Source organism: Poecile atricapillus, chromosome 26 (assembly GCF_030490865.1).
Source record: "Poecile atricapillus isolate bPoeAtr1 chromosome 26, bPoeAtr1.hap1, whole genome shotgun sequence".
NCBI lineage: Eukaryota > Metazoa > Chordata > Aves > Passeriformes > Paridae > Poecile > Poecile atricapillus.
In genome coordinates, this window is record NC_081274.1 from 3,639,728 (window position 1) to 3,666,561 (window position 26,834).

Genomic DNA, 26,834 nt, shown 5'->3' on the forward strand with positions numbered 1-26,834 from the left:
GGCTTGGGGTGTCTGTGAGAGGTTTTGAGGTTCCTGACCTCTGCAGATGCCCCAGGGATGCCGTGAAATGCCACCTGCAGCAAGATGCTGATGGGGATCGGGGGCTCCATGTTGGGCTTCACCTTCCTGGTGCTGGGGCTCAGCTTCTACCTGAGCAAAAAGGTGAGAGGGGGTCCTGGGGATTGTGTCCTCCCTCGCCAGAGTGTGTGTGCTCCCGCCAGGGACCCCCACTGCCCAGTGACCCCCTTTTCTCTGCCCACCGAGCTCCTGATGCAGTGGAAAAAAGTTCTCTATGATTGAAAGTCAACAAATCCACTCTCCTCAAGGAATACCCATTGTTGGTCTGTGTCCTGATGGACTTTCATTCCCCTGCTTTCATCCAGGTGCCCACAAGGACACAGGAAGATGTGGAGCCTCCCAGCCAGGTGTCTTCCCAACACGGATCACCAGGACCACGGATCACCAGGGCTCTGCCCACCGGGGGTCACTGGGGATCATCCAACGCCGATCCTCCCATGGGGGATGGAGCTGGAGCAGCGCACGAAGCTCTTCCCGCACTCGGGGCACTCGCAGGGCTTCCCTTACTGGTGCCTCCATTGGTGTTGGGTCAAGTGATAGCCCCTGGAGAAGCTCTTCCCACACTGGGGACACTCGTAGGGCCTCTCCCCAGTGTGGATGCGCTGGTGGACGGTGAGGTTGGAGTTGCGGTTGAAGCCCTTCCCGCACTCGGGGCAGCGGAAGGGCCTCTCCTCTGTGTGAATCCGCTCATGTACGAGGACATCAGAGCTGGTCTGAAACCTCTTCCCACACTCGGGACACTCGTAGGGCCTCTCCCCAGTGTGGATGCGCTGGTGTTTTCGCAGGGTGGAGCTCCACCCAAAGCTCTTCCCACATTCCAAACAGCTGTAGGGCCGTTCCCCAGTGTGGATCACCTGGTGTCTCATCAGGTAAGATGTGCTGGTGAAGCTCTTCCCACATTTCCCACACTTGTAGGGCTTTTCCTCAGTGTGGATCACCTGGTGCCAAAGCAGCTCAGAGCTGTACCTGAAGCCCTTCCCACATTCCAAGCACTTGTGGGGCTTCTCCCCCAGCTCTGAGCTCTGGCTGGATCTCTGGCCATGCTTCTGGCACTGGGGGGATCTTTGCTCCTCATAGCTCCCTGGGCTGGGTTTGCAGCCCCTCCTCATGCGGGATCTCTGGGGCTTTTTCTCCTCTTCCATCTGGACACGGTTTGGGAATGAAAATTCCTGGTTAGGAGGAAAAAAACAAGAGGAGAGCGTCTTGGACTGGGGTTTCCTCCTTGTCCAAGTTCTTCTCAGGAAGTCATTGGGGATTTTGTGCCTGTAAGAATCTAAGAATCTCCAAAACACCAAGTTTCAGCCCAAATATCCTCCACATATCAAAACACTGATCAAAAACTACCCAAACACCAAATTCAGGCAAAACCTCCTCCAGAACAGAAAGATTCAGCCCCTGCAAAAAGACAGAGCACCAACATTTAGCCCAATAAAACTCAGAAACACCAAGATTCAGCACAGTGAAAATCATGGATCCCCCTCTCCAGTCTCCTGCTGACTGTGGGCAGGGAAACACTCCTGGGACTGCACATACAGGGAGGGAGGAACCTTGTGTTTCTTCCACGTCCTGCTCTTCCTTCTCATGTGTCCCAACTCATCCTCACACTCCTCCTCCTCCTTCTGCACAACCCCAGGTACATAATTTCACCGTTTTGCTCTTCAACCCTGCTTCTCCTTCCCTTCTCCTCCAGCCCCCAGGCCCAGCACCCACTGCCGGCTCCCTCTTCCCCCCCAGTCCCACAGCATCCCACCGCAGGGGCACGGATGGAGCTGGGCCAGCTCGGCCTGGGGCAGCGCTGGGCTCTCGGCCGCTTCCGCCCGCACTCGCTCCCCACTGCAGCCGCTCCCGCCACCACAGTGCGGGGGGGCCCGGCCTTGGCGCTCCCCCCTCCCACCTCCCCAAATTCCCCTCAAGGGGGGCGCCAAGGCCTGGGAGGGGCACAGGTGGGCTCCAGGTAGGACCATTGAGGGAAGAAAATGGAATGTTAGAAGGGCATCCTAGACAAAGGGATGATGACCCCAAAATATCTCTCAAGGGTCCCTTGGGAGCATGTGGAAGTCGTTTGCACATTCTCCCAGAGGGAATTAAGGACATGGACACCCAGGGGGGCAATAAGGGAAGTCCAGAAGGGATTTAGACAACAGGGGATGGATGGTGTTGGTGTGCTGGGAAGGGATTGGCTGAAGGGGAGTGTGCAGGAATGTGCTTAAGGCAAGAAAGAGCAGGAGGAATCTATGGGGTAAGAAAAAGGATGATGGAAAGGAAAAGGAAGAGAAAAATACTGAGGATTGGGATATGTTTCAGAAGGGTCTTATCCTCAGAATTACCCAGCTGACTCAGATCTTTTGTATCCCAGTTTTCCAGGACAGGAAAAGAAGGAGGTGAGGATTTCAGGGGGTTTCTCTGAGCTGGGAGCGGCAGGAGCGGGCGCAGAGCTGCGGCACCGGGAGCACGGGCTGGGGGCCTGTGGGGAGCTGTGGGGCCGGGCCGGGGCTGTGGGGCAGCCGGGGCTCAGCGCCGGGCGCTGCCTGACCCCAGCACCCCCCGGGCAGGGCCGGCAGTGGCCCCCGGCCCCCAGGAGGCTGCGGGACGCCCCGGCCGCTGCCCGGCCCCGTGGAGCTGCCGGCCCTGCCCGCCGGGGGGGCCGCCTTTGGACACTGCGGCAGGACAGGGACCGGCTCTGGGATACGGGCTGGGGAGGGGAGCCTCAGCACAGCCAGCACCAGGAAGGAACAGCTCAGAAATGGGGATTAGACCTGCAAGGATCCAGATGATCTTTTAAGCATTTTGTGCTGAGTCCCTGGAGAAAGGAAGGATTTTGCAGAAAGCTCAGCAGCTGCCACAGCATGAGCACCCACAGGCACTGAGGGGGGCTGCAGCAGGGCCACAAGAAGCCCCTGCAGCACTTGCTCCCAAAGGCTCAGCAGCTGAATGCAGCAAGGGATGAGCAAAAGGCCAAGCTGAAGGCAAAGGCCATGGCACAGTTCCTACAGCCCCTGAGGGATCAAGCCCAGGGCCCAAGGGGGCCCCAGCACCCAGGGGACACCCTCGGCCACAAGCACCTGGCACAGGCATTGCCCTCCTGGCCAGGAGACAGCCCACCCAAACAGCCCCTGGCAAGGAATCAGCCTTCCAGCTGCAGGGCACAAGGACACTGCAAGCACAGACAGGAGCACCCTCAGCACCAGCAAGTCCAGCCCTTGATGGACACGGATTCTTAGCGCTCTCACAGCTCCCATTCCACCAGGGACCCACCACACTGCAGCCCTTGGGAACATCCAGGGTGGCTCTGGATCCAGAGGAGACCTTTCCTGATGGACACAGGGGCCTCTCCATCCACTCGGAATCTTACACCTAAGGGGGGAAAATTTTTAAGGAATATTTTAATTATTAAGGTAATAAGCAGGAAAAATAAGCGTGTGTGTTGTATTCAGCCACTATTATCAGATATGGGGGATGAGTTTAAAATGCAGGAATTTTTATTTGCTCACAGTTGTGATTGTAATTTACTGGGAAGGGATTTGATGGCTAAATGGGGAATGCAAATTACTGTTGCAAAAGGTGATACAGAGGCTGGTTCTGTTGTACCTCTGTGTCAAATGTCTGGCAGAGCCTAGGCTGAAGTGAACCCACAGGTGTGAGCAGCCCCAGGGAAATTGGCAAAATTAGATATGGAGCCTCTCCAAATTTCCCTGAAGCAACCAGGACAGGAGGTGTCAAAAAGCAATCCCCTGTTCCAAGGGAGGGAAGGAAGGGCTCACAGCCTGTCTGTGAGTCCTGCTCAAGGCACGGCTTGGGGAGCCAGGGATGGCTCCCTAGAATGCTCCTATCCTGCCAAACAAGAAATCCAATGGAATCCACAGAATGCTGCAGGACCCAAGAATAAGAAATAAGATGATGAAACCGAGGCACCCCACACTCTCAGATCCTTACACCATCCTCAACCAGGTGCCCTCCTCACACTGCTGCCATTCAGAACTTGATGCAAAAGATGCTTTCTGGGGATCTGCCCACTTCCAGAGGATGCAAACACAATTCTGCCTTGGGCTGGCAACAAGAGGTAGAAGGGAAAATGCTCAAGACATGGACGGTCCTTCTGCAGGGATGCACGGAAGCACCGGCCTGACTGGGGCAAGCCTTGCAGGAAACATCAAAGGAATTGACCTCACCCCCAGGGACTGGCTTAATGCAGGATGTGGATGACTTGATCCAGTCAGGAGGACAAGGAGAAGAGGCAGAGGAAGCCTCTGTGAAATGGCTTCATTTTCAGGCTAAAAAGCAGCTTTGAGTGTCTGAAAAAAACCTCCAAATGGAAGAGAAAATGTTTAAATATTTGAGACCTATTTTGACTGAAGGCCTGAGGTGAATTGACTCAGACAGGGTCCAGGTTATCTCAGAAATAACATTTCGCAGGACTAAAATGGAGCTGGTACAGTTCTTACAATTAACAGGGAATTGCAGGAGCTGGACTGAGGAGTCTTTGCTCTAGCCTGAGCATTGCATGAATATTTTTCCCCCCAGATAGCCTCAATGTTATGGAGTACATATAAGAAAGAGAAGAAAACTTAACAAAATGAAAAAAATAAAATGGTTGATGCCCCATCCATGGCTCTTCCAGACTCACAAATCTGAATTGCAAGGGAATATTAAACAGGCCACCCCTGAGCCTGCACTGAAGGCAACGCAGCAGCAGCCAGGGCTCCCCAGCGGGGGAAGCCCCTGGGCCTGCCCACAGATCCTCTGCTCAAATCCTCGGCCTGGCCACCCTCCTTTGCCATCTCCAGCCACTGCGGGACAATCCTTGCTCTCACTCTTGCAGCTTCAGCCCTTTCTGTGCCTGCCCTCGCCACAGCTGCTGGGGAAGGCACCGGGACAATTCCACTCTGCCTCTCAATTACACTCACACTCTGCCCTGCCTGGGATTAGCTGCTGCCAAAATAGACCAACTTGAAAATGGCTTCAAATCTTATTTCTCTAAAGGGACTTGGTTTGCCTTTGCCTTGGGGAAAGGAAATTTAAAGGTGTCTTTTAAGGGATGTTCCACCACTCAGCAGAGATGAAATTAACATCTCAACAGACTGGGAATATCCCAATAGATTCCCCCCCAAGATAACGACCATCAACAAAACATCAACACCCAGCAGCAAACATCAACCAACATCCACCCCAGACACTGCCCCAGGCACAGCTGGAGACACCTGGTCTGGAAAAGGCTGAGCAGGAAATCCAGGAGTGCCCACCTAATTCACATCACAGGCACAGAAATCCCGGTGCAACAGGAAACCAAATCCTAACAACTCCACACCTTCAAACCAATGAACATTAAACCAAAGGATTTCTATGGGGTCAGACTGTATAAAGTTTTGGAAAAATCTAGTCAAACTCATGTGTCATGGAATGATTTTCTCTGCACACCCAGCCTAAGTGTGCATGAAATTATTCCTGTTGCACATCCTGACCAGAATCAAGTAACACCTTATTTCTCTAAAGACACTGTTAAAGAGGTTTTGCTTTTCACAGTTTCAGTGAATACTGTTAGAATAATTTTTCACTGTTCACACTGTTAGAATAATTTTTCATAATAATTTTACTTCTATATTGTTCGTTCTGTTTGGGACAATGTTGTGAGAATCACTTTTTAATTTTAGCAGAAGAAAAAGAAAACACTTGATTGCTTTGTAATTTTTCTTTTTATGTTTGTGTGTGGTTCGTAGTGATGGCAAAATGATGGTATGAGTTATCTTATGTTCACCTTTAAGCTGCATTTTGAAAAACTAGAAGAGCTTTAAAGGTGACCCTTTAACTCATAAACCATTAATAGAATATTTTTTGTCACAAAAAGAAAAGGACCAAAGGCACCAGCAGGGAATTGGGGAGAACATTTGAATCACCCACAGCTGCCCTGGAAGAGAAGATTTGTTCCAGGCTGCCGGGAGAGAAGCTTTAGAAATGCAAATTAACACTGATGGGACAAAGCCTGCACAATGGGCCAGGGGCTTCCTGCCTGCAGGAGGAATTGGAATAATTCCCTCTGCCCCTCAGCCCAAGCTCTGCCTGCTTGCACAGATGGAATTTGCACAGCTAAAGGCAGAGCCCATTGTGAGGATATCTGACTCTGCAACACAAACTGGTTAAGCTGCAAAGGAAAATAGAAAATGGAGAATGTTGTGAAAACTTCACTAAAACAAGTGGGGGGGAATCATCCCTGTCCCCACTCCAACATGTGCTGTCACTGTCTATGTTATATAGGCTGTATCAGACCACTGGGGTTTATTTGCTACCACAAGTTCAAAGAAATCAGTTGGGAATCCAAGTATGTGATGATTTAATGAGAGAAAAGCTGACAATTGATGCAGTCCTGGCTGGAGTGAAACAGAAATTAAAAATTAGGAAATAAACACAAAGAAATGCTTGACTAAAAGGGGGGTTTGACAAAAACCATACCCTGACACTCTGATCCACAAGAACAAGAAAAGAGTCAGACTGCAAGGTAAGATAAGGAGCTGGAATACACAAACAAGATGCAAAGACAAAGGCACCACAAGATAAAGGAGATTCTTCAGACCCTATGCCGGAAAGAACAGATTTCAAGTTCCAAAAGGTGGCCAGAGGAATGAAAGGGGCATGGAGTTAATTGTAATATGAAGTGAGGACAAGCAGAGTTAAAAAATGAATATGTACTAGGCGTATCTTGTAAACCTAGTCTGAAAAAGATAAAAAGAGAAAACCAAATCACAAAGGTGTCCATGCTTTTCGGAGGAGATATCCCCCATCCACCTCAGTGCTGAATAAATTCATACCTACTCTTATAACTACTCTGCGAGTTATAGAGCTCTTTTTATTTCGCATATCCGGAGGGAGCACCCAAAACTGGGGAAAAGACGAACGATCACCAGAACAAATCCTGCAATACCATGGACCAGACCCCAGGAACCCTGATGAATTCATTATCAGGTACCAGAGAAACCATTTATCATTTTAATGGCATAATTAGATTACAGGATGTCATTGAAATAATAACCAACCAGACAGCTCCAGCTCCTGACCTTCCCTCCAACCAATCCACTCAGATGAGGAACACAACATTTCACCATGGGATGGAATCAGATTATCTTTTAGCAGAAAATCGAGGCAGAGTTTGTGGAAAAGTTAAGTAACTCAAAGTACTCTTGGCAAATAGACAGCAATGGAAAAGTAGTAAAACAGTTTAAAAAGGAAATAAAAAAGCAGCTCATGTACTTGTCCAAACGTGGAAAGGATAGAAATGGGACACGGTTTTTTGCTTCCCTGGCAGACCATGGGTTAAACAAATGCTGTTTCTCCTCTCATGTGCTACAGCAACTCTCATCTTTTTACCATGCACCACACCTTGCTGAGTGCAGCTCATTCAGCAGCTGAGCAAGGGGATGCAGGTGGCAGCCAGGCCTCCTGAGCCACAAACGGCTACAAAAGGACAGAGAATGAGGGCACTGAGAGCAATCCCAAAACCAAAGAACACCCAGGAAGAAAAAACAGAGGCAATGAGTGAATCTGCTTGGAGATGGGGCCAGGGACTTGTACATAAGGAAACACTGGGAGAAACCACCAGTTTCAGTAAATGTTACTAATTGACAAGGACTGCTGCTCAGACCAAGTCCCAACACATTCCTCAACTTCCAGAAGAACAAACACTTCACAGAGCCAGGAATATCGGATGTTATACAAAAAGGACATGCAGCAGGCGGATCGGGAAGGCTGAACCTTCCAAGCACCTCCGCCAGTGTTGGGCAAAGGGACAGGGACATGCGGCCGGGAAAATCAGGACAAAAACGAGGCCGCGTCCTCCAACAACTGGAGAGAGCGCATGGCAAATGGCCCATGGCCTCTCCCTTTGGGCAGCAATAAAGTCACTCGCACACCACTCCTCTGGCTCCTTGGGCCACACAAACCTCTGGCGCCGGGAATTTTCCCGCCCAGCCCCGGGCACAGCGCAGCCACCTCCGGCCTCCCGACACGAAGCGGGACGAGCCAGCGCTGCTCCGCCACCGCCTCCTGCCGAGGCCCCAGCGGCAAGGAGACCGCGGGCAGCCGCTCCCGCAGCGCCCTCAGCCCAGGGCCAACACGGGCCGGCCACGGCACAAGCCACCCGCCACAGCCCCCTGCCGCCCCCTCCCGGGCCCGCAGCGAGCCCCGAGCCCCCGCAGAACCGAGCGCGGCTCCCACCTGCGATGGCCGGGGCCGCCTCCGAGCTCCGCCGCCGCCTCACCGGGCTCCGGCCGCTGCTGCCGCCGCTGCCGGGCCCGCACAGACGCTCCGGCAATGGCGGCTCTCCTGCCCCACGGCCGCCCTGGGGGCGCCAGCGGGGCCGGGCTTGTCCCCGCTCTGCCCAATCAGCGCGCGCCAGAGCCACGAGTGACAGCAGAAGCAGCCAATCGCAGCCAGCGTCGGGCTCTGCACACGGCACAGCCCCGCCCCGCGCTCTCAGGGCCCGCCCCGGGCTGCGTGAGGAGAAAGGCGGGGATGAGGAACAGCCCTGGAACGGGCCCGGCCCGAGCCGCCATTGAACTCCCAACACAAAGTTCTCCGCAGCTCCCGGCCCGCCTTGCCCAGCCCTGGCTGCTGGGTGGCTCTGGCTCAGCGGGAAGCCGTGGAGCCTCACTTCTCCTACGTCTAATTAGGAGAATTGGTGCATTGCTTTGATTTCCCCCCCAAAAGGGAAAACCGCACCAAACCCCTTTGGCTGAGTGGAGGAGAGGAGAGATTTCCTGCACAAAACATCCAAAATCGTTTGTCCCCAGGTTGGGAAGAGCCAACCAAAGCGAAGTGAGCCGGGACCCCCCAGCAGCGCCTCTCTGCCGTCCCAGCTGAAGCCCTCGCTGGCTGCTCCAGGCTGGATCCAGCACTGGGAGCACTGGGAAGGGGCCCCGGCTCGGGGCGCAGCCCCCGGGGCAGCCCCACGGCCCCCACGGCAGCTCCAAGGCTCCGCCAGCTGGGATGGGGCCACGGTCTGTTCATCTCCCGTGGCTTTTCTCGCTTCTCAGGGACAGTAGTCATTCCCCTGCTGCACTCGGATCTCTCCCACCCGAGAGGTCTCCTGGAACTTTTCCAAACTGAGTCCATTCCATGGGGAGCAGCCCCCTCACAGTGCTGCAGCGTGGGTCACTCTGCCACAGGGTCAGACCTTCCAGGACAGGCAGCTCCAGCGGGGCCCCTCTGTCCCACAGGTGTCCCCCAGGGTCACAGCCTCATCTCAGGCATTCCCCTGCTCAGGCATGGGCTTCTCCAGGGGCTGTGGGTGTATCTCTGCATTCTGGTGAATCTTCAGGGCCAGTCAATCTGCAATTCCCATTGTTGGTCTGTGTTCTGATGGATGTTCCTGCCCCAGTGTTCACCCAGGTGCCCACAGGGAGTCAGGAAGATCTGTTTGGTCAAGGTTTATCTCTGTGAGAAGCTCTTCCCACACTGGGGACACTCGTAGGGCCTCACCCCAGTGTGGATGTGCCGGTGCCTGATGAGGGTGCAGTTTTGTGAAGCTCTTCCCACAGTCAGGGCAGCGGAAGAGCCTCTCTATGTGAATCCACTGATGTTTGATGAGACCTGAGCTCCTTGGAAATCTCTTCCCACACTCAGGATGCACTGGTATGCCCCAAGGCTGGAGTTCCAGCTGAAGCCCTCTCCACACTCCCCACACGTGTAGGGCTTTTCCCTTGTGTGGATCTTCTGGTGACAAATCAGATTGGACATCTCAGTGAAGCTCTTCCCACATTCCCCACACTCGCTGGGGCATTCTCCTGTGTGGATGTTCTGGTGCCAGATCAGGTGGGAGCTGCGACTGAAGCTCTTCCCACATTCCATTTGTGGGGCTTCTCCCTGCCATGAGCTCTCTCCCCTGCTCTGAGCTCTGGCTGGATCTCTGGACACCTTCCTGGCACGGGGGGGAATCCTTCCTCCTTGCAGCTCCCTGGGCTGGGTTTGCAGCCCCTCCTCATGCAGGATCTCTGGGGCTTTTCCTCCTCCTCCATCTGGCCATGGCCATGGAATGACAAATCCTGGTTTGGGGGAAATCAAAGTGGGAGTGCCTTGGAGTAGAGGCTCCTCCTGCCCAAGTCCATGTCTAGAGCTCAGCAGGAGTCTTGTGTCCATGAAAATCTCCAAAATATCAAGATTCAGCCCCAAAAAATCTCCCAGGAGTTCCCCATCTCTTGTCTTTCCACTTCTGGGCTTCCAGAGGTTTCCCTTCCCTGGGATGATGGGGGTCCAAGGGCTCCAGGGGTTCCCCCTTCTCTGGGGTCCTCCTTAGCGATGATCCAGGGGCTTTTGGGGGTCCATGGGATCCCTTTTTCCCCTAATGCTCTGCTTTGAGATCCCAGGGATCTCAGGAGTGTCTCCTCTCCAGGCTCCCACCTCTCCAAGCTGCCAGGGTCCCTGAGATCCAGGATCGCTCCTCTCTGCTCTCCCCACTCTGGGGGTCCCTGGGGTTCCTCTCCTCTGCGCTCCTGGGGGTCCCCTGGACCAATGTCCACCCCCAGCCAATACTGGGCAATGGCCACGTGGACCCCAAAGATCCCCCAAGGGGCTCAGCTTTGGGGTCCTGCAAGATCCAAACCTACACACACAGAGAAAAAAAACCTCCCAGGGACGCCAGACAATATTTGGGGCTCAATTCCACAATCTGCAAGTTCCAAACACACCCCAATAAAAAGACCCTCTCAGGGACCCCCTGACAGATTTGGGACCAGCTCCCCCTCCCTGCTCACCTGCAGGATGAGGTGGGGGCGATGGGCCCGTGGCCGGGGGTGCTGCGGACACAGGGGGCACTGGAACCTCCAGCTTCTCCTTCTATTCCTGTTCCTGCACCTCCTTTTCCTTTCTCCCTCCTCCTGCTCCTGCTCCTTCCTAATCCCACCTCCTCCCCAGTTCCTGCCTTCTGTATATTTAGAGTGGAGAATCTTGCTTGTTTTTAGAACTAGAACAAAGATTCCAGATGGAACAAACCTTGTTGGTTTTATTCAGCAGTATCAGTGACTACAGGTCGTGTTTGCTTTGGTTTTCTCCTGTCCTCGTTCCTCCTCAGTGCTCAGGCTGGCCTATGGGGTGACCTTGTTTGCTGCATTTTCAGAGTTCCTCTTGGATCCTTTGGGCAATAGACTGTGCCCTGGGAGGATTCTTTGTGCTCCTTTGTGACACAGGAGAAGCTTCCAGGCGGTTTTTGCGTGAGCGGCTGCTGTGGTGTCACAGGAACGTTGCCATGTCCCCGTGGTGTTCCCGTTGCTGTGGGACACGGAGGCCTCAGTGTCCAGAGCAGCTCTGGGCGCCTGCTCGTTGCCAGAGGATCCTCCTGCCCGAGGCATTCTCAGCAGCCAGCCCAGCCCCTGACGGGTGTCCTTCTGTGCTTGCAGGGGTACAGTCTGCAGACGTGTGCAGCGCAGCCAAAATGATGCAGCAAGTGGTTGCTGCAGTTGGCACTCTGTTCTCTGTGGCTTATTCGGGGTATTTTTTAACCCACTTGGCACGTAAGTTGAGGTTTTCCCTCGGTGCAGCATCTGTGGCTTTGGGCTTGCTGTGTGCTTTCTGTTCTTCCACTGGAACGGAGTTGACTCTGTAACCAAATTGCCATGAGGACACGGTTGGTTTGGGAGAGCTCCTGCCAGCAGCTGCAGCTGAAAAAGGGGGTGTCTGCAGCCAGTGGGGTGTGCACAGCATTTGCAATGAGGCCTGAGGGGGTTCTGTTCCCTCAAGCGGGGAGTCTGTGGCAGCAGAGCCTGGAACTCCCTCCGTTTGCTGCTCCAGCCAAGAGCTGACACAGCCCAGTCTTTTGTGCTGCTCTCTTGCTTGCTGTGTGAAGGGCCTGTGGCTCCTGGAGGGATGCTGTGAAAGCAAAATGCTCTCTCAGGCTTGCCTTGCTCATTTCCCACCACAGGCAGTTTTTTCCTAACAACATCTGGTTCATGTTCCCTCTCCCGTTGCAGGGCACCTCACGCGTGGATCCCGAGCAGCTCCTCCTTCGGTGAGTGGCAAAGGAAGCTTTGGTGTTCAGAATTGTGCAGCGAGTTGTGAGCTCAGCGTGTGGCAGCTGAGTGCCAGCCTGGGAGGCTGAAGGAAAGTTCCTGTCAGTGTCTTTGCAGCAGCAGCAGCAGCATCAAAGAGATCCCTGGCAGTTTTCTCTGTTTCTGCTGAAGAGCTTTTGAAGAGCTGCAGGACTGGCTTTGCAGGCAGAAGATTGCTTGCTGGCTTTAGCCATGGTGGAATATGGAATTCCCAACAATAAGTGGCAATGTCAACTTTTGCCCATTGTTAGTTTGAACAGCTCTGAACCCTATTTCTGCTTAGTGCAGCTGGATGTGTAGCTGAGGATAAAGAAGGTGATAACTGAGATAGAACTTCCCGTCCCTCACGCTCCCGTTTGTCCACAGGGCACCAAAGCAGCATCAGCTCCTCCTCTGGCTCCCTCTGCTTGCAAAGAGGAGGCCAAAGAGGAGGAAGAGAGCAGTGAACTTCCCGCTGTTCTGGGAGACGAGGGCGAACACCCCGCGGTTTGGGAATACAACGGCGAGGCTCCCGCGGTGTGTGACAAGAACAGTGGACATCTCCCGGTGTGGGATGAGGACGGTGGATGTCCCCTGGTGTGGGATGAGAATGGCCAAGCTCCCATGGCAAGTGACGAGGATGATGGCAATCTCCCAGTGTGGGATGAGGACAGAGGACATCCTGTGGCTTGGGAAGAGGAGGGAGAACATCTTCCAGCATGGGAAGTCGACGGAGAACATCCCGCAGCTTGGAAAGATGATGATGAACATGCAGCACTTTGGGAAGAGGACGAGGAGCCTGCACTGCTTTGGGAAGAGGATGGAGAACCTCCCTCTGCTCCTGAAGAGGATACTGAAGCTCCCTGTGCTGCAGGATCCTGGGCTGAACATTCTGACAGCAGCACAGCCCTGCAGCCAGAGGGGAGTGGGGAGTGGAGCCTGATGCAGCTGAGTACGTCTGCTCTGTTCCTGTGTGCCAGAGCAGGGTGCTGTGTGTGTGTCTCAGCATCAGCTGCACCCAGTGTTGCTCTGCAGCTGAATGGCACAGGGTCATTTATTGTCCTTCCCCAGCTGAGAGCAAGGGGCTCCCGGCCCCAGGGAGTGGGGCTGCATTCTGGCTCTCATCTGAGAGGGAGCATCTTCCACGTGGTTTCTTTCAGGGAACACCGTGAGCGTGGGGGAGCCTGCCGAGAAATACCTGGAACTGGAGCAGATTGGCCAAGGGTAAGTGCAAGGCAGTTACTTCTGCACAAGCAGGGCCCAGGTATTTTGCTGGTGCAGGATCCTGTGAGAAGTCAGGAGAGCCCCAAACCCCTTCAGACACTGGGGTACGATGCTGCTGTCTCTCAGTGCTGATCAGAATTGATAACTCTGGTCAGAAGGCACCGTCAAAGGCCCCTGAGGCTGGCAGTGTCCTGTCTGCAGCAAGGAGCGGCACCTGGAAGATCTTCTGTCCCTGGAATTGGATTGCCTAAAAGAGCAACTCACCATGAGGTGACTGTGACCGTCAGAAAACAGTTCTCAAGAAGATTTCTTTCAAATATTTTGTTTCAAAAATTATCCATCAGTCAGGATTATCAACATAATGGTTTAGAAACAGAAACCAGAGATGAACTAATGAGTGCTCTTTTCAGCACAGGTAGCAGAGCCCATACATTCAGTAACAGACACAGAGCTGCTGCACTCGAGGGGAAAATGCATCACCTGCCTGCTGGCAGGGCCCTTGGGGATCCTGCAGGTCTCAGGCAGGAAATATATAAAGGATGAAATACATTCTTTTCCAGTTCTTTACACACCCATCCCCCACCTCAGGTTTTGAACTGAAGGAATTCAGCATGGACATTTGGGATTTCCTCCAGCCCTTTTCCTTCATGTTGGGCCTCAGTTTTCTCTTGCACACCTTGCATGGCAGAGGGCTGGTGGCTGCTGTGCTGTTGTTTGAAGGGTGGATGCACTCGGGTGTTTTGTGAACGCTGCAGGCAGCAGAGATCTCCTGTCTGGGCTGGCTTTCACTGCCAGGGCCTAAAGCTCTGCTTCTTTCTTCTCTGCTGTTTTGTCTCCAGGGCTTTTGGAACCGTTTCCAAAGGACTCGACAGGGCCACTGGAGGAGAGGTCAGTGTCAACACGCCCAGCACGTCTGGCAGCTCTCGAGGCCTTTCCCCTCTGCTGGGAGCTGTGGCTGGAGCTGTGGGGCCCAGCAGAGCTTTCCTGCACAGGCTGCTCCTCTGAAGGCAGAGCAGTGTCAGCCTGCAGAGCACAGCTGGGACAGACTTGGTCCTTCTGAAGTGCCCAAAGGAAGGCAAGGAGGGCAGCGGTGTCTGTCAGAGCAGGACACGCTGGCTTGGTCTTCATGTCTGAAAGTGTGAATGCATCAGCTGGTGGAGACTGAGACCCAATTTACCTTCATCCCAGCCTCGGACAGGAACACTATTTAGCAATTTTATCATCCTGAGTTTCAACAGGATACCTCAAGGCCTAATTAAGGAGAGATCCTGCTTGGGCTCAGTTTGGGGTTTTAGTCCTACTGCAGCTGTCCCCACAGAGACAGGGAGAGAAATGAGAAGATGGATGTCTAGAGCAAAGCTCTCTCCTAAACCCTGCAGCTGTGTTTGGGTCTGGTGTCAGTGGCAGCTGTGACAGGGATTATCTGAGCAATGGATGTGCACGTTTGCTTTGTTGTGCTATCCCAAACAGAGCAGGGACATTTGAAATCATGGCCAAATGCCATAGAATTGCTAAAGGGTTCCTGGCTGTTTTGCTCTGTGTGCACAGAAACAGAATTACCTCCTGCTTGCAAAATATGTTGAAATAATAATCCTGAGAGTGCTGAGGTCATTTGAGAAGACTGTAGGTGCAGATAATGTTGTTAGAGCTCTGAGGCTGACAGCTGAGGCACCATTTCTGCAGAGCTTACAGAGCCAAATGTCTCTGGCCATGAGTCCTGTAACAGCCCCCAGCGAGCAGAGCAATGGGCTGTGGGAATGGCACTTGCTGAGCTCTGCTGTCCCATCCCAAGGCAGTTTGGCACAGCCCGGCTCGGTCGCTCCAAAAAGACTCGCTCCGTGTTTGCTGTGGCCTCCTGCCACAGACTCCTCCAGTTCAAGGTCTGCGATGTCCCTTCAGGTGGCCATCAAGAAAATGAGTCTGAGAGGGCAGAACAGGGAACGAGCTGTGAATGAGGTCGTGGTCCTGAAGGACAAGAAGAACCCTAACATTGTCAATTCTTTGGACAGGTGAGTGCTTCAGGTCTTCTCCCGTGCACGGGCCCTGCGTTCATCTTTCCTGGCATCCCCAGTCTGTAGCCTGTTCTGAAAATGCCTGACCCAGCCATATCTTCCCAGAACAACAGCCTGGCACTTCACTCCTTCCATGTGCTTTTGTTGCTTTGCTTTGGCTTTTTCTTCAAGTTGACCCCATTTGCTGTGTTTTACAGCAAGTGCTGATAAACCCTGGTAGAAATTATTTTCCTTGGTTTCTTCTTCTCAGCCCTTTCCCATTGCTACAGGTGCCAGGAAGACCAGGTTCCTGTTTCCAGAAATGCCTCATTTGTCCATTTTTCAATGGCCTTGCCTATTTCTGAAGGGACTTTGTGCAAGGTTTTCCAAGCATTTGACTGCTTTTGCCCCAGGTGCTGCAGAGCCTTCTCCCCTGGATAACTCTGCAAGTTGTGTTGCCTTGTTCCGAAGGGAATGGTGGAAATGATGAGTTCAGATGCTGAAGCAGCTGGGGGCAAGTGTTGTGGTTCCACATTGAGCTGGGCTGTTGCTGAAGTGCATTTTTCACCTGCTTGCCATCTAAGGCCTCTCCTTTCTCCCAGGTGCCTCCTTCTCCTTTAGACTGTGCAGATTCCAAGGCCTGTGCAGCCTGGCAGGAATGTCTCTCCATCTGATTCTGTCCTCATTGACAAGTGACCTGGGAACAAAACTCCACTCCAGGCTTTTCCCTGGGGGAATTGAGCAATGCACATTCATCTCAAGGGTGCCATTGTTCTCCTCTTCCAGCTTCCTTGTTGATGGAGATCTCTGGCTGGTGATGGAATACATGGATGGAGGAACTTTGCAGGACGTTGTCAGACAGACACGCATGGCTGAAGGAGAGATGGCAGCTGTCAGTCAGGAGGTGAGGGATCCTGCTTGTGCTTCCCGTGGCTGGGACACCATGGTCCTTCCAAAGAGGCTGTGAGAACAGAGTGGCTCCATGCTCAGGCCATTGTTTCTGTGTTGTTTTTATGAGCTGGAGAGGAAAGAGCCTCTGAAGTGAATGGCCTGAAAATATCACTGCATTTCTACTCTGTTCTTGTCCTCTTTCCAACTGTTGTGGTACTCTCTGTCTATTTTGGATCTGATTTACTGTTCTCAGCTTTGCCTTGAACCTTTTGCCTGGAGCTTGTCTGCACTGCACTTCTGGGCTGTCACAGCAAAGTTGCTGCTGGCAGAATTCTAAACTGTCCTTTCTTGTGTGATATATTCCAGCCTCTGATTTTTCCCTCGTGTTTCTTGTTGTCTCTCAGTGTCTGCAGGGCCTGGATTTCCTCCATTCCATCCGGGTGATCCACAGAGATCTGAAGAGCTCCAACATCCTTCTGGGAATGGACGGCTCTGTCAAGCTGGGTGGGTGTTCCTGGCCAGGCACGGCGCTCCCGGGGTGCGGCTGTGGGGCTGCTTCCCAGTGAGGGCCAGAGCCCCACAAGTGCTGCTGGTGGCACTGCCCGGCCCCTGCTGCCAGCTGAGAGCGGCTGCCCCGTGCAGAGAGCTCAGGAGAGGAGCAGGGTGTCAGGAGTGCCTTTGCTCTGGGTATGGCCCTCCCAGAGGGGCAGGAGTTGCAATCTAAAGCTTCAAAGGAAATCAGTAAAAGCCAAGCATGAAAGCTGAGGGCCTCTTTAAGGGTCCAGTTCCATCTTTCCTTGCCTCCAGCCCTGAGGACTTTTCCAGCTGGATTCAGCACTGCATTCTCAGACTGAGAGTGGGGAATCTTTGTGCTTGGTTTCCTCATTGCAGCTGCCTTTGACAGTGCTTGTTTCTGCCCTCAGCTGATTTTGGCCTCTGCGCTCAGCTCAGCCCTGAGCAGGACCAGTGCAGCTCCATGGTGGGCACTGCTCACTGGATGGCCCCAGAAGTTGTGACCAGTTCTCCTTACGGCCCCAAGGTGGACATCTGGTCCTTTGGCATTGTGACCATCGAGATGGTGGAAGGAGAACCTCCTTACTTCCAGCAAACGGGGGCCATGGTAAGAGGCAAATTCTCCAGGCTTTGCAGAGGCCTGTGAGCACAGGGTGACCCTGCACTGGGAGGAGCAGCTGGAGGTTTCTGCAAATCGCAAAGGGAATTCCCACAGCACCTGAGCATGAACACAGACAAATATTCTGCAGTCTCCAGCAACAATTTGCTTTGGGATTTAAGCTGTTGCAGCTCTTGTGAGGATGACCCAAATACATGAAGCAAGTGCATCAGCTCTAATGTTGTCTTGTAGAAAACCCCAAACCAGCCCCAACACCCAAACCCAACAAGTTTTCTGCAGGAGTTTCTAAAAGAGGTTTTGTGAGATGAACTCCCCCTGGCTCTTCTCACTGGGAAACTTGTCTAAAATATGAAGATGATTGTTTAGCATCCCCACAGTCTAACATATTTCTTTCCTAGTCCAAGCTACTTTCTCTGTGTCACCAAGCCTGAGCTTTCAGCCACACAAACCTGCTGTTCCTTGCCTGGCAGTTTCTGGCATGGGGCATCAGGAATGCTTTTACTTGAGTGTCAGTGGCACTGCAGAGATGCATTTGATGTAAGAATCCCTTCAAATAACAGAGGCAGACCACAGTGACTCTTGAAAATGGCCTGTAAAGCTGGTGTCTGTATTTGGAGAAGCAAAATGGGCTATTTCTGATGGAGGTTCCTACTGACAAAGTCAGCCAATGCAATCGGCTCTGAAGGCAAGATCATTTGGATGTTGCAATGGCTGTGGCTGCACCAGGGTTTGAGTTTTTTGGCTGGCCCAGAAGAATGAGCTGTGAGCAGCAGCATCTCTGCCAGGGAGGAAAGTGCCCGGGGAGCTGGGGCAGAGCAAGCGGGCTGGATGTGAGCACTTGTGGGTGTGGAGGAAGCTGTCAGAGCTCTGTGTTTGCTTTTCCTGCAGGCTCGCGCTCTGATCCGGCAGAACGGGACCCCGCAGCTGCAGGAGCCCAGGCGCCTGTCGGCTCTGCTGCGGGACTTCCTCGAGTGCAGCCTGGAGCCGGACGAGGAGCGGCGCTACTCTGCCCAGGAGCTGCTGCAGGTGAATGCCAAGCGGCTGCGGGGGAAACGGCAGTGCCAGGGAGGGCTTTTCTTGTGGGGCCCCCCTCCCATCATCTCCACTCCCGCTGCTTTTCACACGCAAAGCAAGCAGAATCCTCGCCTGCTTTGGCTTGGCAGGCTCCTGTCGAGCTCATCTGGACCTGGTGCCCCGCCACGAGCGGGGACATCTTCAAGCACATCAGGTGGCTCAGAGCCCTGCCTGACCTGAGCCTGGATGTTTCCAGGGAGGAGGCACCTCCCACATCCCTGGGCTCCCTCTGTCAGTGTTTCCCCACTCTCCTGCTACAGCAATTCTTCTTTAGATCTAATCTGAGCCTACTTCCCTCTCTTGACTTTCAAACCATTCCCCTTTGTCCTGTTGCAACAGAGCCTGTGAGGAACTTGACTCTGGAAAGTAATAGTTAATTTCTTTCTTTTTTATCCCTTGGGCAGCACCCATTTTTATCATCAGCCAAGCCTCTCTCCAGCCTGACCCCTCTGATCACTGCAGCAAAGCAACTGAGGGAGCAGCAGAGGAGGAGATGAAGCACAGGAGGCCAGCTTTTCGTTTTAGTAGTTAGGAAAAGTAGTTAGTTAGGGTAGTTAGGACTGCTAGTTAGTTAGGGTAGTTAGGACAGCCTGTTTGTTATGGCAGTTATTTGAATAAAATCTCTGTTAAATCTCAAGTCCCTTGAGGTGTCCTGTCCTTCTCCCGCTGTGACTCAGCTGCCCGGAGCACTGCGAGGGGAGAGCGGGCCCAGCCTCGCCCAGAGCTGAGCCCCAGCAGAGCCTGGCAGAGCCCAGAGCAGCCTCGGCATCTGCAGAGTCAGCCTGGAAGGAGGCGCTTGGAGCCTTCTGGGCTGCAGCCGGCTCTTGCTTACAAACTGTGTGCGCTGGAAAATGCCTCTGGTTCTGCGGGAGGGCAGAAGGGGCCCGGGGAAGGCCCAAGTGCTCCATGCAAGGGAAAAACCTGCCCTGTGTTTGTGATAAATAACTATGTTGTTGTTGACCTTTGCTATTATGTGCTGGCTTTTGCAAATTATTATAATCACAACGATTTTGATATAGCACAGTTTGTAATCACTTTTACCTGCTTTTGATATAGTAGTGTTATAAATGACTTTCAAATTTCCAAACAATCAAATGTAATTAATTCATAATATAGTTTAATAAATTGGATACAAAATAATAAAATAATACAATGTATTAAAAGAATACAATTTAGTAAAAAGAGATACAATTTAGTAGATATATTCAGATATATATTTCTATATATTTATATATATGTGAATATAATTGACCAGTGGTTACAAAAGGTTAAGGCATAAGCAGAAACCGACCGGGGTATGGGGGGGGGCTTCTCACCTCACCCCACCTACAGAGCAAAGCACTTCAAGCTAAACTTATAGACTGTGTGCTTATTCATTAATGTTTCCCATAAGTTTCCTCCTATTTCCGATTTTGCTGACTGTCACTTTTCTTTACGGCACATGCTTCACTTGTTGTTAGGGGGTCTTCAGTCTTCTTTTCATGGTCTTTTGGCAAAGGCTTCTTCTCTTCCTCATTGTCCTTTGGATAACCTTACAGGTTTGCATGTGTGTACTTAGCGTTGTGTTATGTTAGTCTACTAATTAGCCCTCTGTTTTCTAATCTTTAGGCCCAATGCCTAGATTCATCCTAATTTTGTTCCATCTCAAGGCCATTTTGGTCTTGAGACACCATTTATCTTCTAAACTACATCCTGTACCTTAATTTTGACATGTAACATCTGCAAAGGGGTACATCTGCTATATAACACTGATTCTTGATAGTTTCTAACGACAACTTTAGTAACAGTTACGATTTAGTTAGCACGAATCAATTCCATTTATTACACTGGGAATGGGGAACCCCTGCACTTCCATTTCTGGGCAAACCCCCCTTCCTGAGTACAGAGACCCCCTTGAACGTTCATTTTGGGGCACTGGGACCCCCTGGTACCCCCTTCCCCAACCCTGGAAAACCCTGCACCCCCTTATCTGGAACCTGGAACCCCCTGAACCTCCATTTTCAGGCACCGGGACCCCTTGAACCCCAGAACAGAGGAAGGGACCCCCCTGAACTCCCATTCCGCTGCAGCAGGACCCCCGTGCACCCCTGTATCCAGGACTGGAACCGTCCCAAACCCTCCATCCTCACACCCTGGGACCCCCCTGCAGCCGAGCCAGGGACCGGCCTGGCCCCGCAGGCCCCGCTGGACAAGGCTCAGCGAGCCCTCCCAGGGCTCTCCCACTGCAGAGGTCAATCAGGGAGAAGTGCCAAGTGACCAGCCCTGCTGGGGAGACGTGTATCCAAAATGAGAATGGATCCCCCAAAACCACAGCTCTGCCTTTTAAACAGAAAAGGGGGAGATGTTGTGGTGTGTTTTTGTTTAATTTAAAGTTTGAAGTTGTTTGTATAATTGGTTTGTTCTGTTACCCCCCTGCTTTGTTGGTTTAACCCAAAGTTATCTCCTCCCCTGCCCTGCCCATCATTGTATCCCAACCCCTTTTTCCAGCACCTTCCCTATCAATCTTGTCCACCCTGCCCCTTGTTCCCCAATGTTCCCTGTCAATCCTGCCTTATGCCAACCCCCTGCTTGGACGTCCCCTTTGGAAATCCCCTAATCCACAGCACCCCATTGGTCCATGTGTCCTATTCCCCTCCCCAGGATATCCCTCACTGGTTGAAGTTTTGTATCCACCCCTGGACCCTCCCCATATGTAAATTGCTGTACGCTTGTATTCTGTGTCTTTTGCTCCTGGTGCTGCTGGAAACCGCCCCCGGCAATGCGGGCTCAGCTCCAGCTGCCAGGTGGAGCACGTCAGCCTGGAGCACCCCCTGAGCCGGCACTGGGGCACGGCCCGGCCCCCACAGCGCCAGGGGCAGCGGGGGAGGCACTGGGGGAGCCCAGAAGAGGTTTGGGGTGTGGTGGGAGTACCTGGGAGGGAGTTTGAGATAGACTGATTTAAACTGGGAGAGGGGTTTAGGGGTCAAGAATGGCTGGGAAAGGGATTAAAGGATGTTGGAGAGGGTGGGATGGGGTTCTGGGGGTCCTGGTGGAAACAGGGAAGGAGTTTGGGGGTGCTGGGTGTCACTGGGAGGGATTTGAGTGAGCCTGGAGGGGCTGGAAGGAGATTGGGGATTGGAAAGCAGGGGTTGGGATGTGGTTCATTGTGCTGGGAAGAGACTGAGAGGGTTCCTGATGAGTCCTGGTGGGGCTGGGAAGGGACTGGGAGAGGGTTTGGGGGTCTTGGGTGGGCTTGGAGAGACTGGGAGAGTGCTTGGAAGGGCTTGGGGTGTCCCTGTGAGGTTTTAGGGGGGATCCTGACCCCTGCAGACCCCCCAGAGATGCCACCGGATGCCGCCCACAGCAAGATGCTGATGGGGATTGGGGGCTCAGCTTCTACCTGTGCAAGAAGGTGAGGGGGGTCCTGGGGGTCATATCCTCCCTCTCCTGGAATGTGTGTGCTCCCCCGGGGCCCCCCAGCCTGATGTCACCCCCTTTTCTCTGCCCACAGAGCTCCTGAGCCTCTGGTGGTCGCAGCCCCTCCCCGTGGCCTTGCACCCAGCCAGGAGCCCCCGCTCCATCCCTGTGCTGATTCTGGAGGGGTCGTGTGTCCCCCCAGCCTTGCTGTCTTCTGCCCCTGCCTGGCTGCTCCCAGTGTTCCCAGTAAAGCTTCCCAGTTTGCCCCTGTCCCGTTTATGGGGGGCAGTGGGGAGGGACATGGGGTGACCCCGCGGGGGGGCTGTGGCAGGAACAGACCCTGCCCCAGGATGGATCAGGACCCCCGTGTGTCCCCCTCATGTGTCATCCTGTTCTGGGGACTCCTTGGGAGACACCAAACTCCAGCATGGCACCCAGCAAACCCTAAAAAGCACTGGGACCCCTGAAGCCACCAGGGAAATTTGGGGAGGGGGTGAATGGGTGGTACCTGGACCATGCCAAGAGCCCAGCACTGCCCCAGCTTGGCTTGCCCCAGCTCCTCCCGTGGAATGTGAAGGAATTGGAAAAATGGGGATTCAAGGCTGGGCGCTGGGCCAGGGGTGAACAGGAGAAGATATGGAGGAAAAGAGCCAGAGAAGAGAAGGAGGCGGGATGAAGAAGGAGGAGCGAGACTCATCCAAACCCAATATGGGGCTCCCATGACCCTCTTTTCTCCTGCTCCTCCACCCCTGCCCCACTGCCGACCAGTCCACCACCCCACCTCTCCTATCCCCCCTTTCACTCAATTCAAACAGATCCTGGCAGCTTTTTCCTGGGAGCAATTCCTGAGTTTGGGGATTTTTGGGGTGCAGTTCTGAAGGGGGACAGCTCTGTCTGGCTTTCCCCTCCCTGCTGTGGCCTCTCAGCTGCCCCACACACCCTGGGGGTGCTGGGATTTCCCTCCTGGGCACAAGGACGTTCATTCCCTTCCAGGAGCCCAATGCCTGGCTGGGGCTCCAGGCCAGGGGGTCCTTGAGCAGCTGCCCCAGAACCTCCGCCAGGGGCTCCCAGCGCAGCCGCAGCCGCTCGGCCTGGGCTCCCCAAAGCCCTCAGCAAGCCCCAAGTCCCTGCCAGGAACCCTCAACTCCCTCAAACCCAGCATCCCCCACAGCCCCTGCAAGTTCCCCCCATGGCAGTGGCCACGGCCATGGCCCCACATGTCACTGGCCATGGCCCACCATGTCCTCACCTATGGCTGTGTCCCCACCATGTTTCCATCCCTGGCATTGTCCCCCACATCTCCATCTGTGCCTGTGTCCCCCCATGTCCCCATGAATGGCCACATCCATGTGTCACCATGTCACTCTCCATGTCCATGGCCCACCATGTCCATGGCCCTCGAAGTCCCTACACATATCTTAGTTCAATGTCTTTATTTTTCCCCAATTTCAGGTGTTTTCAAAGGATGAAGAGAAGGGAAAAGCCAAACAAGGCCCAAAGTAAAGGATTTCTGTGTCCATGCCAGCTGATGATCCCCGTAGTTGGGTGGGAGGAAAGAACTGTTTTGGGGCATTTCCACCCCACTGTCTCCAAAATATTGATCTTTGCCCAAATCCATCAACATTTTGCTGAGAAAGACACCCTTGGGCAGAAGGAAATGAAACTTGTGGAATCACTGATGTTAGAAGAGACCTCCAAGACCATCCAGTATTCCTTGATACCACCAGAAGATAGGATTGAATTTAAAAGATTTTCTGGGATTGAAAGTCAACAAATCTGCTTTCCCCAAGGAATTCCCATTGTTGGTCTGTGTCCCAATGGATGTTCCTGCCCCGGTGTTCATCTTGGTGCCCAGAGGGAGCCAGGAAGATGTGGAGCCTTCCAGCCAGGTGTCTTCCCAACACGGATCACCAGGACCACGGATCACCAGGGCTCTGCCCAACGGGGGTCACTGGGGATCATCCAACGCCGATCCTCCCATGGCGGATGGAGCTGGAGCAGCGCACGAAGCTCTTCCCGCACTCGGGGCACTCGCAGGGCTTCCCTTACTGGTGCCTCCGTTGGTGTTTGGTCAACTCAGAGCTCTGTGAGAAGCTCTTCCCACACTTGGGACACTCGTAGGGCCTCTCCCCAGTGTGGATGCGCCGGTGGACGGTGAGGGTGGAGTTGTGCTTGAAGCCCTTCCCGCAGTCGGGGCAGCGGAAGGGCCTCTCCTCTGTGTGAATCCGCTCATGTACGAGGACATGGGAGCTGGTCTGAAACCTCTTCCCACACTCGGGACACTCGTAGGGCCTCTCCCCAGTGTGGATGAGCTGGTGTGCCCTCAGATTGGAGCTCCACCCAAAGCTCTTCCCACATTCCAAGCAGGTGTAGGGTCGTTCCCCTGTGTGGATCACCTGGTGTCTCATCAGGTCAGAGACATCTGTGAAGCTCTTCCCACATTTCCCACACTCATAGGGCCGTTCCCCTGTGTGGATCCTCTGGTGATTCCTCAGGTTGGAGCTCTGGCTGAAGCTCTTCCCACATTCCCCACACTCGTAGGGCTTTTCCCCAGTGTGGATCCTCCTGTGCTTTATGAGGTGGGAGCTGTACCTGAAACCCTTCCCACATTCCAAGCACTTGTGGGGCTTCTCCCCCAGCTCTGAGCTCTGGCTGGATCTCTGGCCGTGTTCCTGGCACTGGGGAGATCTTTCCTCCTCGGAGCTCCCTGGGCTGGGTTTGCAGCCCCTCCTTGTGCGGCATCTCTGGGGCTTTTCCTCCTCCTCTTCCATTTGGACACAGTTTGGGAATGAAAATTCCAGATTAGGAGGAAAAAAAGAGAGGAGAGCACCTTGGGCTGGCGGTTCCTCCTTGCCCAAGTTCATCTCAGAAAATCACTGGGCATCTTGTGTCTGGAAGAAACCAAAACACAAAGATTCAGCAAAAACATCCTCCAAACATCAAAACACTGATCAAAAACTACCCAAACACCAAATTCAGGCAAAACCCCCTCCAGAATACAAAGATTCAGCCCCTGCAAAAAAACCAAAGCACCAACATTTAGCCCAATAAAACTCAGAGACACCAAGATTCAGCCCAGTGAAAATCATGGATCCTCCTCTCCAGTCGCCTGCTGACTGTGGGCAAGGAAACACTCCTGGGACTGCACATACAGCGAGGGAGGAACCTTGTGCTTCTTCCACGTCCTGCTCTGAAACTTGTGCTTCTTCCACGTCCTGCTCTTCCTCCTCATGTGTCCCAACTCATCCTCACACTCCTTCTCCTTCTTCTGTAAAACCCCAGATAGATATTTTGATCATTTTGTTCTTCACCCCTGCTTCTCCTTCCCTTCTCCTCCTGCCCCCAGGCCCAGCACCCACTGCCGCCTCCCTCTTCCCCCCCAGTCCCACAGCATCCCACCGCAGGGGCACGGATGGAGCTGGGCCAGCTCGGCCTGGGGCAGCGCTGGGCTCTCGGCCGCTTCCGCCCGCACTCGCTCCCCACTGCAGCCGCTCCCGCCACCACAGCGCGGGGGGGCCCGGCCTTGGCGCTCCCCCCTCCCACCTCCCCAAATTCCCCTCAAGGGGGGCGCCAAGGCCCGGGGGGGAGGGGCGCAGCTGGGCTCCAGCTGGGGAACGCTGGCAGCTGCGGCTCTGCCTGGACACTGATGAGTCATCAGCGCCGCGCGCTCTGATTGCCTCAGCCCTGCCTGAGCCCTGCGCCTGCACCAAGGGGGGACACCCTGCTCCAGGGGGGATGGCCCCAAAACGGGGGAACCCCACCAAAGGAACAACAACAAAGGCTCTTTACAAACTGATCCCGTCAACCTCACTGCACATAGGGCCAGGGACGGGGACATAAGGAAGTGACAGGAGGAGCCATCAGCTGCACAAAATGTTATGAATTGATGACACAGACTGCTGCTCAGCCAAGGTCCTGCTAAATTCATCAACTTCCAGAAGAACAACAAAGACTTAACGCAGCCATCAATATCGTTACCTATACAAAAGTGGGGTGCATTTTAAGGGGGTATGTAGTAGATGCATTGGGAAGTCTGTACCTCTCCAGGACTTCACCCAAAGGGGAAAGGGAGAGGGAGATGTGACCAAGAAAATTAGGATGAAAAGGAGGCTGTGTCTGCCAACAACTGGAGAGACCCCATGGGAAATGTCCCATGGCATCATCCCTTTTCTTATGAATGAAATTACTGTTACAGGACTCCTCTGTCTTCCTTGTGGACAGAAACCTCTGGGGATGTCAATTTTTCCACACACCTTGGGGCTCCTCCGCAATTCCTTCCACCGTCCGGGCCGGCGGGCACTGAGTGCAGCTGAAGGTGCCTCACCCAGTTTGGGGGATCGGCTCCCTCGGCTGGCGGCGGCACCGGGGATTGATTGGGTACCCGAGAGTGAGCAGGAGACAGACGAGGGACGGATCAGGGGGGCTCTCAAGAGTCGGCAGGGAGAGAGCACTGAAAATCTCAGCAGTGACTACAGTGGCATCTTCGGGGAGTAAACATGGCAGGGCACCCAGGGAGGGGACAAAAGGGAAAGCCAGAATGGGGTCCCAGCAAAAGGGATGAGGATCCCAAAATATCTCTCAAGGCTCCCTTGGGAGCATGTGGAGGTCGTTCGCACATTCTCCCAGAGGGAATTAAGGACATGGACACCCAGGGGGGCAATAAGGGAAGTCCAGAAGGGATTTAGACAACAGGGGATGGATGGTGTTGGTGTGCTGGGAAAGGATTGGCTGAAGGGGAGTGTGCAGGAATGTGCTTAAGGCAAGAAGCAGCAAGAGCAATCAATGGGGTAAGAAAAAGGATGATGGAAAAGAAGTGGAATAGAAAAAAATACTGAGGATTGGGATGATTTTCAGAAGGGTCTTATCCTCAGAATTGCCAGCTGACTCAGATCCTTTGTATCCCAGTTTTCCAGGACAGGAAAACAAGGAGGTGAGGATTTCAGGGGGTTTCTCTGAGCTGGGAGTGGCAGGAGCGGGCGCAGAGCTGCGGCACCGGGAGCACGGGCTGGGGGCCTGTGGGGAGCTGTGGGGCCGGGCCGGGGC

The 26,834-nt window shown here is 53.7% G+C and overlaps 1 protein-coding gene and 1 pseudogene across 1 annotated transcript; one reads left to right on the forward strand and one right to left on the reverse strand.

Moving 5' to 3' along the window:
* LOC131588571 (zinc finger protein 239-like) lies at window positions 1–25,192 on the reverse strand. Its single transcript, XM_058857518.1, has 2 exons — window positions 24,054–25,192; window positions 1–882 (listed from the first exon to the last, which is right to left on the reverse strand). Exons 1-2 carry the CDS (start codon window positions 24,653–24,655, stop codon window positions 582–584), a joined length of 903 nt encoding a protein of 300 aa, XP_058713501.1. The 5' UTR covers window positions 24,656–25,192; the 3' UTR covers window positions 1–581.
* Window positions 1–26,834, forward strand: part of LOC131588505 (zinc finger protein 208-like) — a 911,601-nt pseudogene that overhangs the window by 777,505 nt on the left and 107,262 nt on the right.

What these genes read in the sequence shown, in the direction of transcription:
- LOC131588571 (XM_058857518.1), bottom strand. Translation starts at nt 24,655, where the DNA reads ATGAACTTGGGCAAGGAGGAACCGCCAGCCCAAGGTGCTCTCCTCTCT. An exon ending in TGTCCCGAGTGTGGGAAGAG is followed by an intron (nt 883 to 24,053) that starts GTTTCAGACCAG and finishes ATGTGGGAAGAG; the next exon opens with CTTTGGGTGGAGCTCCACCC.